The sequence below is a fragment of the Sardina pilchardus genome, chromosome 1 (assembly GCF_963854185.1).
Source record: "Sardina pilchardus chromosome 1, fSarPil1.1, whole genome shotgun sequence".
Classification (NCBI taxonomy): domain Eukaryota; kingdom Metazoa; phylum Chordata; class Actinopteri; order Clupeiformes; family Clupeidae; genus Sardina; species Sardina pilchardus.
This window is the reverse complement of record NC_084994.1, coordinates 7,996,521-8,014,020: the sequence shown is the minus strand read 5'-3', so window position 1 is coordinate 8,014,020 and position 17,500 is coordinate 7,996,521. Positions and strand designations below refer to the sequence as shown.

Genomic DNA, 17,500 nt, shown 5'->3' with positions numbered 1-17,500 from the left:
TGATATCAGCACAGATCATTCATACTTGGATCCCTGGGCCATTAACCCCCCCCCACACACACACACACACACACACACTCTCCCTCTCTCTCTCTCTCTCTCTCTCGCACACACACACATGCTGCAGAGATGACTGCACACACTGTAGACATTCCCCCTCTGAGACCCTTTAACACAGATCAGTGGTGCCTGTTTGGATTGCTGGGTTTGGTGTTACTATTAGTGGGTGGAATCATGTAATAAATGGCCCATAAACAATGTCTGCATCCTCACCAGACACAGATCTCCATGTTACTGTTTCTTTAAGAAAATTAACACAAGGATGAAAGATGGACTTTAGTTCTGATGTGTTATCTTCACTGTAAAACATTTTATGACACGTTGCCACAGGAACACACTGTTCAACACTTATCAACCAGTCCAGTAAGTAGCTTGTCTTTGGTGGTTAAAAGATCGCACGGTAAGTCCATTAAAGTGTTTTGTTGTTAAACTGAAACGATTATAGTTTGAGGTTGAAAATGAACAAAACAAAATTATGAATTTATCATTGATTTGATAAAAAAGTATTGATTCATTTCTCTAAACAAAAGTGTGTGGACTTGTTGGTTTGAAGATTGTCAAGATAGATGTGTGTAGGAAGTGGAATCTGATATCTTGTAAGCTCCATTATACATAAATACATAAACAGGTTATTAAAATGCTTTCTGTATTTAGTCGGGAGAGAAATCTATGTTATTGCTGTTTGACCTAAAGGGTTGAATGTCGTCCTTGTGCTGATTGGAATCCAATAGACTGGAACATGTCGTGTCGCTCTGACTTTAAACATGGTGTTTGGAATCTAATAGATTCCCATCGCTTGTTGGCAGTGGCACTAAGTAAGAGATTACAGAATTAGTTCAGCTCTGAATCTTTAAGGTGAAGGAGAAGTGTGAGTCTTGTCGTTAAGCTTTTTTAGCTAAATTATGGCTCAGGAGGTGCATACTGTGCTGAGGTCAGTGCTGTGTGTCTGTGTGAGATTATGTGCTTGGACACAACAGCATTATCAAGACTGGACTTATACTGTGCTGAGGTCAATGCTGTGTGTCTGTGTGAGATTATGTGCTTGGACACAACAGCATTATCAAGACTGGACTTATACTGTGCTGAGGTCAGTGCTGTGTGTCTGTGTGAGATTATGTGCTTGGACACAACAGCATTATCAAGACTGGACTTATACTGTGCAGAGTCTGTAGGAGATTATGTTTTTTGAGACAACAGCATTATCAAGACTGGACTTCAGGCTCCACTGGAAAATTGGAATTTGTGTGGTGTGTGATTTAGTTCCTGGTTTCTGGATTCACAGTCTGGTATCATGTTACTCACATGTCTGTAGGTGGAAATCATACAGGGATCTTAAAGAACATTCCTGTCACCTGTAAATGGACAGATAGAAATGGAGAGAAAATGTGCCTTCATAATATAGGCCTACAGCTGCATATCACTGATGTATTAGAGTGTTTGGTGAGTGTACAACACAATAATAAGACACTTGTTCATCAGGTGTGTTTGTTGGAGCTGATTCCCAGTTATATATCACTGATGTATTAGAGTGTGTAGATACCCCTGTCATTTAAGTGTGTTTTTTTTGCTGTACTTATAGTTTATATTATGCATTTATGTAAATGAATATGTTCATACCTGTAGAGAGCGATTTAGAGTTACACGGACTTTTATTTTGAAACGGTTGTAACGTCCAACTCTCCGGAAGGAAGAACATTCAATGAGGCGAAACTGAGAGTTGTTACAGGACGTATGATAAAGTTATCCGTGAATATCTGTGAAGTTAGCTCCTTTACTGGAGTCCATAAGCTCTTACGGTGTTTGTACACGTTCAAGAGGTAGTATTACACGTTGTTATAGCCTACTGCTTTATTAAACTTCGGTGTTATAATAAATAAAATTGAACTTAATGCAACATCAGTTTTGGAGCCATCCTTCGGTAGAGGCGGCTACAGCGTGTTTGGTGAGTGTTCAACACAATAATAAGACACTTGTTCAACAGTCATAGGCAAAAGTATAACAGCCATCTTAACAGCACTCACATACACACTAAGGGGGAAATAGTCACCTTAACAGCACTCCATACACACACTAAGGGGGGATTAGTCACCCTAACAGCACTCCATACACACACTAAGGGGGAATAGTCACCCTAACAGCACTCACGTACACACTAAGGGGGAATAGTCACCTTAACAACACTCACATACACACACTAAGGGGGAAATAGTCACCTTAAAGGGATAGTTCGGATTTTAAGACACGAAGTTGTATGGGTTCCCTGTCAGCAACGTAGTGCATCAGCACTGACTTACCCCCGACAGCGTCCTGTGAGCCGAGATCCAGCCGGTTTTTGATCGTTTTTGATGCCGGACTATTTTCTTCAGCAAGTTTCTGGGGTCACGAAAGTAAAGTGTTTTTCTTCTCAAAACCATATGCGTTCAACAGAGTGATATATTTGCACCACAAAAACGTTGTCCAGCTGTCAGTAGCGCGCAGTGATAGGAATCGCGAAAAATAAGTAAGTGATAACAAGGTTTGAATTTTTCCTGGACAACGTTTTTGTGGTGCAAATATATCACTCTGTTGAACGCATATGGTTTTGAGAAGAAAAACACTTTACTTTCGTGACCCCAGAAACTTGCCGGACTACTTTCTTCAGCATCAAAAACGATCTAAAACCGGCTGGATCTCGGCTCACAGGACGCTGTCGGGGGTAAGTCAGTGCTGATGCACTACGTTGCTGACAGGGAACCCATACAACTTCGTGTCTTAAAATCCGAACTATCCCTTTAACAGCACTCCATACTCACACTAAGGGGGGATTAGTCACCCTAACAACACTCCATACACACACTAAGGGGGTAATAGTCACCTTAACAACACTCCGTACACACATTAAGGGGGTAATAGTCACCTTAACAACACTCCGTACACACACTAAGGGGGTAATAGTCACCTTAACAACACTCCGTACACACACTAAGGGGGAATAGTCACCTTAACAACACTCCATACACACACTATGGGGGAAATAGTCACCTTAACAACACTCCATACACACATTAAGGGGGTAATAGTCACCTTAACAACACTCCATACACACACTAAGGGGGAATAGTCACCTTAACAGCACTCCATACACACACTAAGGGGGTAATAGTCACCTTAACAACACTCCGTACACACATTAAGGGGGTAATAGTCACCTTAACAACACTCCGTACACACACTAAGGGGGTAATAGTCACCTTAACAACACTCCGTACACACACTAAGGGGGAAATAGTCACCTTAACAACACTCCATACACACACTAAGGGGGAAATAGTCACCTTAACAGCACTCCGTACACACACTAAGGGGGAAATAGTCACCTTAACAACACTCCATACACACACTAAGGGGGTAATAGTCACCTTAACAGCACTCCGTACACACACTAAGGGGGAAATAGTCACCTAAACAGCACTCCATACACACACTAAGGGGGAATAGTCACCTTAACAACACTCCATACACACACTAAGGTAGGAATTTATTTCTGTTTATGTGTGTGTTTGTAACAGTCTTTGTGTCTGTGTGTCTGTGTGTGCACATGATGTCACCAGTTGCAAACACTTAAACTAAGAACTCGCATTGTTTGAGTGGATTTATTTCTCTCTCTCATTATCTCTGTTTATGTGTGAGTTTGTCATAGTCTTTGTGTCTGTGTGTGCACATGTGAGAACACAAAAGGGTTAATATCTCCTGAATGTTGTTATCATCAACAGCAGAGCAAGATCAGCTGGTTGTCTTCATATCTGAATATGGATTTAATGTCGAGGACTGAAGCTGTCTAACAGAGAGGACCTGAGCATCAGAACAACAAACCCCTGGAGCACGCTTAAAGCACAGTAAGTATTTATTTATTCATCATTTACAGAGAAGGTGTCCTGCTGACAACAATATGTTGATATTTATCACAGAGGTTAGATTTGTTTTGATGCCAATGGCCTTTCCTGTTTCTGCTTCTGTTGTCTTCTTGTCTTTATGCTGTGAATGGTGGTCTAATTAATGTGTTATTATTTGCCTAATAATTTAAAAGTTCTACACTGTTACTCTATGCAGTCATCATGTTTATAGTGTATAGTGTCCAGTTGTGGCTGTTGGATTTAGAAGTGTGTCACTAGTACAGTAGGTATTTATGTCCAGCTGGATTCACGTCACTGTGCTTGTCATGCCACTAGGAGGCACTGTTACATAATAAATGCTGTTTTTACGTTCTATGTGACAAGAAGAATGTAGAATAGAATATATACTTTTTTGATCCCGTGAGGGAAATTCAGTTCTCTGCATTTAACCCAATTTAACCGAATTAGTGAACACACAGCACACAGTGAACACACAGTGAGGTGAATCACACAACCCAGAGCAGTGAGCTGCCTGCCCAACTAGCAACGCTCTGGGAGCTGTGAGGGTTTAGGTGCCTTGCTCAAGGGCACTTCAGCCGTGGACTGGTCGGGGATCGAACCGGCAACCCTCAGGTTACAAGCCCGAAGCCCTAACCAGTAGGCCACGGCTGCCCTGTATGAGTTTGATGCTACACTCATATTTGCTACTGCTTGACATTTGAGTAAAAGCTGTTTGATAAGTTATTCTGAAGCTCCACTACAGCACAAATATCATGATTGATCATGAGGGAGTGGCAGCATCATGTTGTGCTGCGCTGGTTTAGCTGCTTTGAAGAGTTGTCTGGCGTGTTGGTCACTGCAGGAAGTAAACTTCCCTGCTCTTTTATAAAGTTCCCCCATTTCAACAGACTTGTAACAGATGGCATAACAGCACTCAGATTACAGTAAGAGCATACTCACGTTCAGGGTTGGGTGGGTGTCAGGAATTCAGCCAGTGATAGGTGAGCTGATGAGTTTAATATCTTATTTGCAAAACTTAAAGACAACTATCGAGGTGTTGAGCACTCCTAAACACTTATGAAGTGGTCCAGCTGGTCTTTGGTGGTTAAAGGAATAGTTCAGAATTTTGGACACAGGACCTCATTTCCAACTTAGCTAGTGTGATACAGGTGCTGTGGGGGGAGACCGTTTTCAGCACATTTCATTCAGTCCTTCTAGTGACAGAGTTCGCCGGCGCTAAGCTATCTCAAGTTATGGTTCAGCCTTTTGTCATGCCCCATCTTTAATAAGGGTTTTTAACTTAACTTAAACTTAATTCTTGGCTCAGTGCGAGAGTTGCCTGAAGGAGGCCATAGTGGCCACCACATGTTTATGGTTAAGCCTGTTCCCTGAAGCAGTGGCTCTGAACTGGCCTTGGGACCCACAATTTCCCATGTTCATTAAGGCGCGACCCATATATTTTTAGCGTTTAAAGCCAATGGATACGGTGAGCTACATGGTTGAGCTTGTCCCCTAATGTTTGGCTGCTCATGGGGCTCATACTGTGCTGAGGTCAGTACTGTGTGTCTGTGGGAGTTAATCTGGCACTCATACTGTGCTGAGGTTAGTACTGTGTCTGTAGGAGTTTATCTGGAAGTTTGTGTGTGTGTGTGTGTGTGTGTGTGTGAGTAGAGACAGGAATATTTTCCTGATGGAAGTTCTCCTCTTCTCTAGGATGGAGGGCACCAGCTCTAACAGCAAACCTCCCTCCCCTACACCCACCTGTGTGTCCATGAAGAGTGATATGTCCAATGAGAGAGGAGGAGACTCTTCAACTGGACAGTAAGATCACAGCTCTGGTCTTCATGCTATTATGTCATGTATGTTTGTGTGTGTGTGTGTGTGTGTCTGTTAATGCATACTGTAGTAAGACTTGATATGTGTGTGAGTTTGAGAGGCTGGTTCAGTGATGAAAATATGAACCATATATCACGGCTCCGGGCTAACTTTTTAATTTAGGTGCACTGACACCTTTTCACCTCATGTCACCTTTAACGCCACAATTGTGTTTGTGTTGATGTGCTGATCTTCACGCTGGCTCATTGCATTATGTGTGTCTATGCATGTGTGATTTTGTCTTCAATTAATGATTTAGTCTTTAATTGGATGTTCTGGTTTTCACACAGATATCAGCAAATCCACAAATCCCACCTGCAGGAGAAGTTTCAGTCTCTGATTGAGGGAATCCCACAGCAGGGAGACACCAGACTCCTCCATGAGATCTACACAGAGCTCTACATCACAGAGGGGGGAGAAGGAGATGTCAATGATGAACATGAGGTCAGACAGATAGAGAGGGCATCCTGGAGAGAAGCAGCACAAGGCAGACCAATCAAATGCAGTGACATCTTTAAACCCTTATCTCAACAAGTCAAACCCATCAGAACAGTGCTGACAAAGGGAGTGGCTGGCATTGGAAAAACAGTCTCTGTGCAGAAGTTCATTGTGGACTGGGCTGAAGGAACAGCTAATCAGGATGTCCACTTCATATTTCCTCTTCCTTTCCGGGAGCTGAACCTGATGAAGGAGAAGAAACTCAGTCTGGTGGATCTTATTCAGTACTTTTTCCCAGAAATCAAAGATCCAAGAGTCTTCACCAGCTCAGCACACAGAGTCGTGTTCATCTTTGATGGTCTGGATGAGTGTCGACTTCCTCTAGATTTCTGCTCCAACCCGACCTGTCGTGATGTGACAGCACCAGCCTCAGTGGACGTACTGCTGACAAACCTCATCAAGGGGAATCTGCTTCCTTCTGCTCTCCTCTGGATCACCACCCGACCAGCAGCAGCCAATCAGATCCCTTTTAAGTGTGTGGACCAGGTGACAGAAATAAGGGGATTCAACGACCCACAGAAAGAGAAATACTTCAGGAAGAGAATCAGTGATGAGAACCTGGTCAGCAGAACCATCACACACCTGAAGTCATCCAGGAGCCTCTACATCATGTGCCACATTCCAGTCTTCTGCTGGATTTCAGCCACTGTTGTAGAGAGGACATCAAAAGAATCAGAAAGTGTAGAAATGCCAAGGACTCTGACTCAAATGTACACACACTTCCTGATGATGCAGACAGCCATAAAACATGTCAAGTACTCAGAGAGAAAAGAGACAGATGAAGAGGTGATTTTCAAACTTGGTCAACTGGCTTTCCAACAGCTGGAGAAAGGCAATCTGATCTTCTATGAGGAAGACTTGAGAGAGTGTGGTATTGACATCACAGAAGCATCAGTGTACTCAGGAGTGTGTACTCAGAGCTTCAGAGAAGAGGCTGGGCTGTACCAGGGGAAGGTGTTCAGCTTTGTGCATCTGAGCATCCAGGAGTTTCTTGCAGCTCTTTATGTGTTCCTCTGCTTCAGCAACAGACAGAGAAACATGCCTGACCAACAGCAAACCTCTCAGCTCTCTGCTCTGTTCAGAGCTACAACACTTTATGACCTACACAAGACTGCAGTGGACCTGGCCTTACAGAGTAAGAATGGACACCTGGACCTTTTCCTCCGCTTCCTTCTGGGCATCTCACTGGAGTCCAATCAGAGTCTCTTAAAGCATCTTCACCCACAGAGCAGTAGCCAATCAGATAGGTCAGAGCAGACAGGCCAGTATGTCAAACAGAAGATCAGAGATCAGAGAAGCTCAGACAGAAGGATCAACCTGTTCTGCTGTCTAAATGAGCTGAATCACCATGCTGTAGTGGAACACAAAGAGAGCTCAGTAGATCTGCATGTAGAGATGCTCTTACCAGGACAGTGGAGGACTCAGATATTTGAGTTTCAGATGTCTGAGGAACAGCTACCTCAGTTTGACCTGCAGAAGTACATAAAGACACCAGAGGAAGATCAGACTGAACTCCTCAGTTCAGATGAAGTTCTTCAGAAGGTGCTGCAGTCAGCAGTCACATCAGCTCTGTAAGTAACACTATCTGAGTGTGTGTCTGTGTGTGCGTGCGTGCGTGTTCGAGCACGTTTGTTTGTATGTAATTAAGAATAATTGATTAACTGATGTAACAAAAGTAATGCAAAAGCATAAGTGTAAGGAAAACATGTCAGTGTGAGTGCTCAGTAGTCAGTATGTAGGTGAGCGAATGGATGCATGAGGAGTAAGCTGTTGCTATGAGACAGAAGGAGAACAGAGAAACAAAGCTAAAGTGTGCTCACCTGCCACCTGTCCATCCCTTCTGCCAGCATGGGCCTAAATGGGGACATACTGTATAAAGGTGTGTGTGTGTGTGTGTGTGTGTGTGTGTGTGTCTTTGGTTACTGAAGACAGAGTGGCAGGAGTGGGTGTGAGTGTGTCTGTATGACTAGAGGTGCTTAATATTCTGATCTCTCATTCTGTTTCAGGCTGAATAGCTGTGATCTGACTGAGAAGAGCTGTTCCTATCTGGCCTCTGCCCTGACTGCACACTCCTCAAGTCTCAGACTGCTGAACCTGAGTCAGAATAAACTGCTGGACTCAGGAGTGGAACTTTTATGTTCTGCACTTTGTCATCAAAACTGCAAACTGGAGGAGCTGAAGTAAGCATACTTTCATATAAATATAAATACACACACATACAAAATACACACCTCATTACTCTCCCACACACACACACACACACACACACACACACACATTCACACACACTCACAAGTGAACACACACAGAGACACATAAAACACACACACATACAAATGTAGGCAAGCAGACACACGCACACACACACTCACTCTCTCTCTCACACACACACACACACACACACACACACACACACACACACACACACACACACATACTCACACACTCACACACACACATGCACACACACACACACACACACACAAACACAAACACACATCCCATTACCCCCACCACACACACTCACAAGCGAAAACCTACAGACAGAGAAGCACACATACACAAAAGCAGGCGCACATATGCTCACACTCATTTATATATATATTTATATAGTGACCGACATATTTTGTACTGCTTTGTGGTACATCTAGCTTTTGTCCAGGTGAGCTAGGGCAGTATGCAAGGTGATGGAGATGGCATCATACACGGACCTGTTGTGCTTGTATGCAAACTGGAGTTGATCCAGGAAAGCAGGGAGTTGTGTTGATGTAAGCTGTAGTTTTGTTTGTGCAGCAGGACAGGGACAAGTTAAAGGTGTCAGTGTAGACTTGTGACAGCTGAGTGGCGCATGTCTTAAAGGAGTCTTAGAATTCAAGACCACATTCACCTTGTTCCTGTTGAATTTAGGCTGCGAGCAGTGTCCAAAGGACAACACCAAAGACTTTACCGCGTCTCCCGCCTGCTTTCGTATGCAAATTGGAAAATAGAAACAGCCGTGTTGAAATGGTCCAATCAGAGCTCAGATAACACGTAATAGGCGCCTATCCCCTTTAGATACACCCCCTCTCATTTGCATACCTTTGAGTAATAATTCTTGTTAAACTGCTCTTACGATGCTAGAATCTAGATATGTGCAGAGACGTTGTAATGCTAGCGTTATTACAGCTAACTTTGGACAGTTACTATACTAAGAAATGTACTGATAAAACTTACCAAGCTCTAGCTTCAGACCGGTGGATTAAGCCAATCAACTTTCAGGAAAGGTCGGCCAATCGGCCAATCAGCGCGCATCTCATTTGAACTTGCTGAGTGGGCGGGAAAAACAAACCGTTTCATTGCAAGGCTTATTTATGACCTTGTATTAGGCGATCTAGCAGTGCTCCTGGGGCGTTTTCAGCCCCACACATTTGCATATGACATTATTTAGGCACAAAGATCAATTTGTAACGGTCAAAAAATGTGTTCTATGACTGCTTTAAGGACATGAGACGGGATGCCATCAGGGCCGGCAGCTTTGTGAGCATTAACCTGTTGAAAGGTTTTGCTCACCTCAGCTTGTAACTTGTAAGATGTCTCCTCCTGCTGGAAGCACACCTTCATCCACTAGAACTGAGTTGTGAGACTCAATACGAGCATAGAATGTATTTAGCTCTTCCTGAAGGAGGTGAAGGAGTCCGTAAGCAGAGGTGATGTTGTTTTATAGTCCGTGATCGCCTGCAGTCCCTTCCACAGGTGAGGGGGGTCACAGTAGCTGAAGTCATTCTCCAACTTATTCCTATACTGTTTTTTAGCCGCTTTTATTTCCCTTCTTAGTGTATACCTTGACATCTTATATCTGACCACCGGATCGTTGGAAATGAAAGCCGTGATCCTCTCCCTCAGGCTCAGGCGAACAGCGTTGGAGGTGTGTGTGTGTGTGTGTGTGTGTGTGTGTGTGTGTGTGTGTGTGTGTGTGTGTGTGTGTGTGTGTGTGTGTGTGTGTGTGTGTGTGTGTGTGTGTGTGTGTGTGTGTGTGTGTGTGTGTGTGTGTGTGTGTGTGTGTGTGTGTGTGACTGGAGGTGCTTAATATTCTGATCTCTCATTCTGTTTCAGGCTGGATTGGTGTAATCTGACTGAGAAGAGCTGTTCCTATCTGGCCTCTGCCCTGACCGCACACTCCTCAAGTCTCAGACTGCTGAACCTGAGTCAGAATAAACTGCTGGACTCAGGAGTGGAACTTTTATGTTCTGCACTTTGTCATCAAAACTGCAAACTGGAGGAGCTGAAGTAAGCATACTTTCTTGTGGTGGATGTGTGTGTGTGTGTGTGTGTGTGTGTGTGTGTGTGTGCATGTGAGTTAGTATAGAGTATACTTCCATATATAAATACACACACACACATACAAAATACACACCTCATTACTCTCCCACACACACTCACACACACACACACACACACACACACACACACACACACACATTCACACACACTCACAAGTGAACACACACAGAGACACATAAAACACACACACATACAAATGTAGGCAAGCAGACACACGCACACACACACACTCACTCTCTCTCTCTCACACACACACACACACACACACACACACACACACACACACACACACACACACGCACACACACTCACACACTCACACACACACATACACACACACACACACACAAACACAAACACACATCCCATTACCCCCACCACACACACTCACAAGCGAAAACCTACAGACAGAGAAGCACACATACACAAAACCAGGCGCACATATGCTCACACTCATTTATATATATATTTATATAGTGACTGACATATTTTGTACCGCTTTGTGGTACATCTAGCTTTTGTCCAGGTGAGCTAGGGCAGTATGCAAGGTGATGGAGATGGCATCATACACGGACCTGTTGTGCTTGTATGCAAACTGGAGTTGATCCAGGAAAGCAGGGAGGTGTGTTGATGTAAGCTGTTGTTTGTTTGTGCACCAGGACAGGGACAAGTTAAAGATGTCAGTGTAGACTTGTGACAGCTGAGTGGCGCATGTCTTAAGGACATGAGACGGGATGCCATCAGGGCCGGCAGCTTTGTGAGCATTAACCTGTTGAAAGGTTTTGCTCACCTCAGCTCCAACACCTGTAAGATGTCTCCTCCTGCTGGAAGCACACCTTCATCCACTAGAACTGAGTTGTGAGACTCAATGCGAGCATAGAATGTATTTAGCTCTTCCTGAAGGAGGTGAAGGAGTCCGTAAGCAGAGGTGATGTTGTTTTATAGTCCGTGATCGCCTGCAGTCCCTTCCACAGGCGAGGGGGGTCACAGTAGCTGAAGTCATTCTCCAACTTATTCCCATACTGTTTTTTAGCCGCTTTTATTTCCCTTCTTAGTGTATACCTTGACATCTTGTATCTGACCACCGGATCGTTGGAAATGAAACCCGCGATCCTCTCCCTCAGGCTCAGGCGAACAGCGTTGGAGGTGTGTGTGTGTGTGTGTGTGTGTGTGTGTGTGTGTGTGTGTGTGTGTGTGTGTGTGTGTGTGTGTGTGTGTGTGTGTGTGTGTGTGTGTGTGTGTGTGTGTGTGTGTGTGTGTGTGTGTGTGTGTGTGTGTGTGTGTGTGTGTGTGTGTGTGTGAGACTAGAGGAGCTTAATATTGCCTTATTCTGTTTCAGGCTGGACGAGTGTAATCTGACTGAAAAGAGCTGTTCCTATCTGGCCTCTGCCCTGACCGCACACTCCTCAAGTCTCAGACTGCTGATACTGAGTAGGAATAAGCTGCTGGACTCAGGAGTGGAAGTTTTATGTTCTGCACTTTGTCATCAAAACTGCAAACTGGAGGAACTAAAGTAAGAATAATTTCATATAGTGGATTTGTATAAGACAGGCGTGTGTGTGTGTGTGTGTGTGTGTGTCTGTGTGTGTGTGACAGTTTGGCCGTGTGGAGTACTGGCCCACCGTCTCACGCCCCAGTCCTCTGTGGTCGGCTATAAAACATAGGCGAGGGCAACATTGTTGGAGTGTTGATTACCCTACACACAGCTTCATTCTCCCCGCTGCCTAGGCCCGTTTGAGATACAGAAGTTTTCTATATTCACAGCACAACACACGTGAGAAGCATATAATCATCTAATACCCGCTACACCCCCACTAAAGGCTACTGAAGGTAGCCAAATGTGTTACTATATCCACAGCACAGCACACATGTAATGGTAAACTTCATTCACAGCAACCAATGAAAACACTGCAAGTGGAAGGCTACTAATCAGCTGTTCCTCATCAGGAAGTTGGAATGTGCAGGGGAAATGGCTATGGCCGTGTTTAGGCAACAAGCAAAACATTAAGCAGCCTAGTCCAGTTTTAGTCCAGGGGTGTGGTGCGAGTGGGCCGCCAGGAGAGAGAGAGAAGCAGTAGGAGGGAAAGCAAACACAACGGAGGTCACGGGGAATGTCTCTGTCATTCACAAGTGTGCTTATCTTCTCAGCCAATACGCTCGTCACTCAGGGAAAACATCAAGTGTAGGAGGGCTACTGAACTCGATGAGGGCTGAACCATTTCACCCCCCTATCATCTCACAGCGCCGTAGTCAGAAGTGGATTATCCCAGGCTTGGTAGCGTTTGTAGCTCGTAGAGTTGAGCTCCACTCCCGGTTGGCCTCCAAAAGCTCCGTTTCCATGGCCACCGACTCAGCTGCTGTAGGCCACACGTCCTGTCCCCGTCCGGTCTCTTGCACTGAATGTCTGTGCTTTAAAAAGCCAAGCCCACACCCCTGCACCAATCACCACCACCGGATTCTCCCGCTACACACCTGTAGCCAATTGTAAACAATCTCCCGGCTAGGGTGCGGTGTTGGTGCTGGAAACTGGAGGAACTAGAGTACTGTAAGCATACCTGTGTGTGTGTGTGTGTGTGTGTGTGTGTGTTAAAATTCCAATCTCTCATTCTGTTTCAGGCTATGGGGCTGTAATCTGACTGGGAAGAGCTGATCCTATCTGGCCTGTGTGTGTATTTGTGTGTGTGTGTATGTGTGTGTGTGTGTGTGTGTGTGTGTGTGTGTGTGTGATGGAGGGGTGATGGACATTTTCTGTGTGTCTGTTTGACTAGAGGTTAATATTTCTGTTTCAGCCTATGGAGCTGTAAGCTGACTGAGAAGAGCTGTTCCTATCTGGCCTCTGCTCTGATCTCACACTCCTCAAGTCTCAGACTGCTGGACCTGACTGACAATGAGCTGCTGGACTCAGGAGTGGAACTTTTATGTTCTGCACTTTGTCACCAAAACTGCAAACTTGAGGAACTAACGTAAGCATACTTTCATGTAGTGTGTGTGTGTGTGTGTGTGTGTGTGTGTGTGTGTGCGTGTGTGTGTGATGGAGGGGTGATGGAAATGTTTTCTGTGTGTCTGTTTGACTAGAGGTTAATATTCCAATCTCTCATTCTGTTTCAGCCTATGGGGCTGTTGTCTGACTGAGAAGAGCTGTTCCTATCTGGCCTCTGCCCTGACCACACACTCTTCAAGTCTCAGACTGCTGGACCTGACTAACAATAAGCTGCTGGACTCAGGAATGGAACTTTTATGTTCTGCACTTTGTCACCAAAACTGCAAACTGGAGGAACTAACGTAAGCATACTTTTATGTAGTGTGTGTGTGTGTGTGTGTGTGTGTGTGTGTGTGTGTGTCTGTGTCTGTGTCTGTGTCTGTGTCTGTGTGTGTGTGTGTGTGTGTGTGTGTGTGTGTGTGTGTGTAGAGCAGAGTGGGTGGAGGGGCATTTGTGGGTGTGCATATGGGCGGTGGGTAAGTGTGTGTGTGGCAGGATGAGTGTGTGTGTGTTGGGGAGCATGTATGTCAGAGTTTGTGGTGTGTAAGAGTGTCATGTAGTCGTGTAACTGAGTAGGTGTGTGTGTTGCGTTTAGGGGAAGACAATATATGTACCGTGTGTACAGGTGCTGGTCATATCATTAGAATATCATCCAAAGTAAAAAAGGGGGGGGGGCTGCGGTCATACCCCATCTCTCCCTCCCACTTGTTTCCTGTCTATCTCTTCACTGTCCTGTACTAATATGTGTAGTTCCACGGCAAAACCAGTCGCTTGTCGCAACAGGCGTTTCTGAGAAAAATGGCCATTTATGTCACTTGTGCTAAAATCGTGGAATTTTTTTTGTAAGTGTTTTGAAACAGTGGGAGGTCTACACTGTACGGCCGTGAATACATTTCGCCGAAAAACTGACCTTTTGTAGTCTAAAAACGTGAGTTTGTTGAGGTGAGAAAGTTAGAGGAAGCAGGAAGTTAGAGGCGTCTCGTTTTTGCCGCTCTATTCCAATATTTACGGTAATTGCACTCATTGACAACCACCAAGCCATCCGTGTGCTGTGTCGTTGATACAAGTACCGTAAATCTTGCAAAAGCGTTCGTGAGTGTTGAGCCGACGGTTAACTTCAGAGGCAGATTTCTCCGTTTTTCTATTGGCATGACAGGATGAACTCAACTCCTTTGAATGTTTATATTTCAGTAATATGACGTTCAATTCATTAGATATAGGTATCGTTTTGAAGGTTGATTATGCCCCTTCCTGAAAACGTAATAACTTTGATTTTGAAAATTTGGACATTGTGATTGATTTCGCCGTGGAAGGTCACATATAGGCAAAAAGGCCAAAAAATATACTTTAAAAAAAAAAAAAAAAGGAAAAAAGGGACATAATGCGTCGTTTATGGTATTTGTTGCTCACCATAGGTTTGTATGCCAATAATCCATACAGTGTCCAAGCATTCACATTGTCCATTATTACACAACTACACAGAGTATCATCAGCCAGTATGGCCTGCCACAGTGAAGCTGTTAAAAAACTATGTGTGTGTTTGGCCCCAGCCGTGTCGCAACTGGCTGGGGCACCTGCCCCGCACGCCGGCGATCCGGGTTCGATTCCCGCCCCGTGGTCCTTTCCGGATCCCACCCCAGCTCTCTCTCCCACTCGCTTCCTGTCATTCTCTCTACTGTCCTGTCCAATTAAAGGCATAAAAAGCCCAAAAAATAACCTTAAAAAAAAAAACTATGTGTGCTCCCCCCGTCCATGTACCAGTTGTTAAGGAACTTAAAGATGTGAACACACAATTAAGTAGGGTTCAGACCAAAGCGTCCCGACGAGACGAGCCGCGACGTTCTAAAACCTTGCGACTGCGACTCAACGTGTTTAATGCTCTGCGACGGCTTGCGACTGCTTGCAACTACGTGCAACTTCTAATTCACACCGCTGCAACTCAGTCTCGTCGCGTCGGGAATCTTTGGTGTGAATTGGGCTTTAGGCGACTACAGCTTGTCACCTGCCTAGTGCAGCAAGAGGGACTGTTGAGTGGTATCCATGGTTACAGATAACTCTACTCTCTCCCCTCGGCCTCTTCTTGTGGGCAGCCGTGGTGTACTGGTTAGCGCATCGGGCTTGTAACCGGAGGGTTGCCGGTTCGATCCCCGACCAGTCCACCACGGCTGAAGTGCCCTTGAGCAAGGCACCTAACCCCTCACTGCTCCCCGAGCGCCGCTGGTTGGGCAGGCAGCTCACTGCTCTGGGTTGTGTGATTCACCTCACTGTGTGTTCACTGTGTGCTGTGTGTTCACTAATTCGGTTAAATTGGGTTAAATGCAGAGAACTGAATTTCCCTCACGGGATCAAAAAAGTATATATTCTATTCTATTCTATTCTATTCTCATGCAACTTTATGTTACAGCCATAGTGCCTAAACACATCTGATTTATATCCAGGTTACATGTGTGTGTGTGTGTGTGTGTGTGTGTGTGTGCGTGCGTGTGTGTGTGAAGAAGATTAATATTCCTGTCTCTCATTCTGTTTCAGGTTGAGGTACTGTAATCTGACTGATAAGAGCTGTTCCTATCTGGCCTCTGCCCTGACCACACACTCCTCAAGTCTCAGAGTGCTGGACCTGAGCTATAATCTGACTGAACCAGCTGTAGAGCAGCTCTCTGCTCTAGTGAAGGACCCACACTGTAAACTGCAGAAACTAATGTGAGTACAAATCTACAACTCTAAACATGTCAATCAGGTCTTAAGAACATTTCTATTGGCCGAGCCTGACGCCACTCTCCAAGTGCTTGTGATTAGACCAATGGTGTTGGACTTTTTAGCTCCACCCTTACATACATATTACTGTTTCTGCTGCAGTGTGTCAAATGTGTGAATGTGTTTCTTATGGCTGCTGTTAGTGATGTCACAATAGAGCCCTCTGTCTCTCATGCAGTCTGGCTCACTGGGAGATGGTTGTCATGGATACTGATTGATGATCATCTCTACTTTATCCTACAGAACTGAATGGGGAACAGTAGAGTGTTGAGCCACGGCCCTGAACTGGATGCCCCCCCCCCCCCCCCCCCCCACCACACACACACACACACACTGGGCTGGACATTGTGTGGCCACCATTTGGTGTATCTATTTGTTTTGTGTGTGTGTGTGTGTCATTTATGAAAACAATGTAGACATGTGGACTGATAGACACTGTATTGACATATATTGCATACAAACCTACACACACACACACACACACACAAACGTACACTTACACACCCATCACATCTATTTTAAAATGTTTACTTAGTAGATTCGCTCTTTTGATTGTGTGTCTGTGTGAATGAGTATTGAGCCATGGCCCTGAATTGGATGGGGTCTGTGGTGCAGAAGCTCATGACATCTGAGTGGGATCCAGCGTGCGCGTGCGCACACACACACACTCTCTAACACACTCACACCCATGCTCACACACACACTTGTCAAATACGAAACCATGTGTGGACTGAGGTGGACCTTGTATTAACATCTGTCACCATCTATTGTGAAATATGTTTTTTTTTTTTTAGGATTTGTATTGCTATAGATTTTTAACCATAATGATGCTATTGTCGAAATTGATCAATCAAAATCTCCCGTGTGTGTGTGTGTGACCCGTGATAGAGGAACTCAGCCTGTGTTCACTTTTAATTGTACAGACTTTGTCTATTCCAAATAAAGATGAATTTTGAGTCACATTCTAGCATTCTAGAACCTTCTAACGTGCTGTGGCTCTGCACATACTGAGCACTTATTCTAACATTGTGCACTTCTGTTCTGAGGGGGAACTCCTTTAGGTGCTGTGTCCACCAAATGCGCTTTTTGCACGACGGCGACAATTTTCAATATAAAGTCTAAGCGCCCTCGGCGGAAAAAA

At 44.8% G+C, this 17,500-nt stretch overlaps 1 protein-coding gene across 2 annotated transcripts in view; it reads left to right on the top strand.

The window, feature by feature from the left end:
- Positions 1-17,321, top strand: part of LOC134080611 (NACHT, LRR and PYD domains-containing protein 12-like) — an 80,138-nt gene extending 62,817 nt beyond the window's left edge. For both annotated transcript variants that reach the window (XM_062537251.1, XM_062537173.1), the window contains 8 exons: positions 8,312-8,485; positions 10,398-10,571; positions 11,965-12,138; positions 13,415-13,588; positions 13,734-13,907; positions 16,135-16,305; positions 16,603-16,651; positions 16,960-17,321. In XM_062537251.1, the coding sequence (XP_062393235.1) occupies positions 8,312-8,485; positions 10,398-10,571; positions 11,965-12,138; positions 13,415-13,588; positions 13,734-13,907; positions 16,135-16,305; positions 16,603-16,630 (1,069 nt within the window). In that variant the 3' untranslated portion in view covers positions 16,631-16,651; positions 16,960-17,321. The remainder of the gene's footprint in view (positions 1-8,311; positions 8,486-10,397; positions 10,572-11,964; positions 12,139-13,414; positions 13,589-13,733; positions 13,908-16,134; positions 16,306-16,602; positions 16,652-16,959) is intronic.
- The last annotated feature ends 179 nt before the right edge of the window (positions 17,322-17,500 follow it).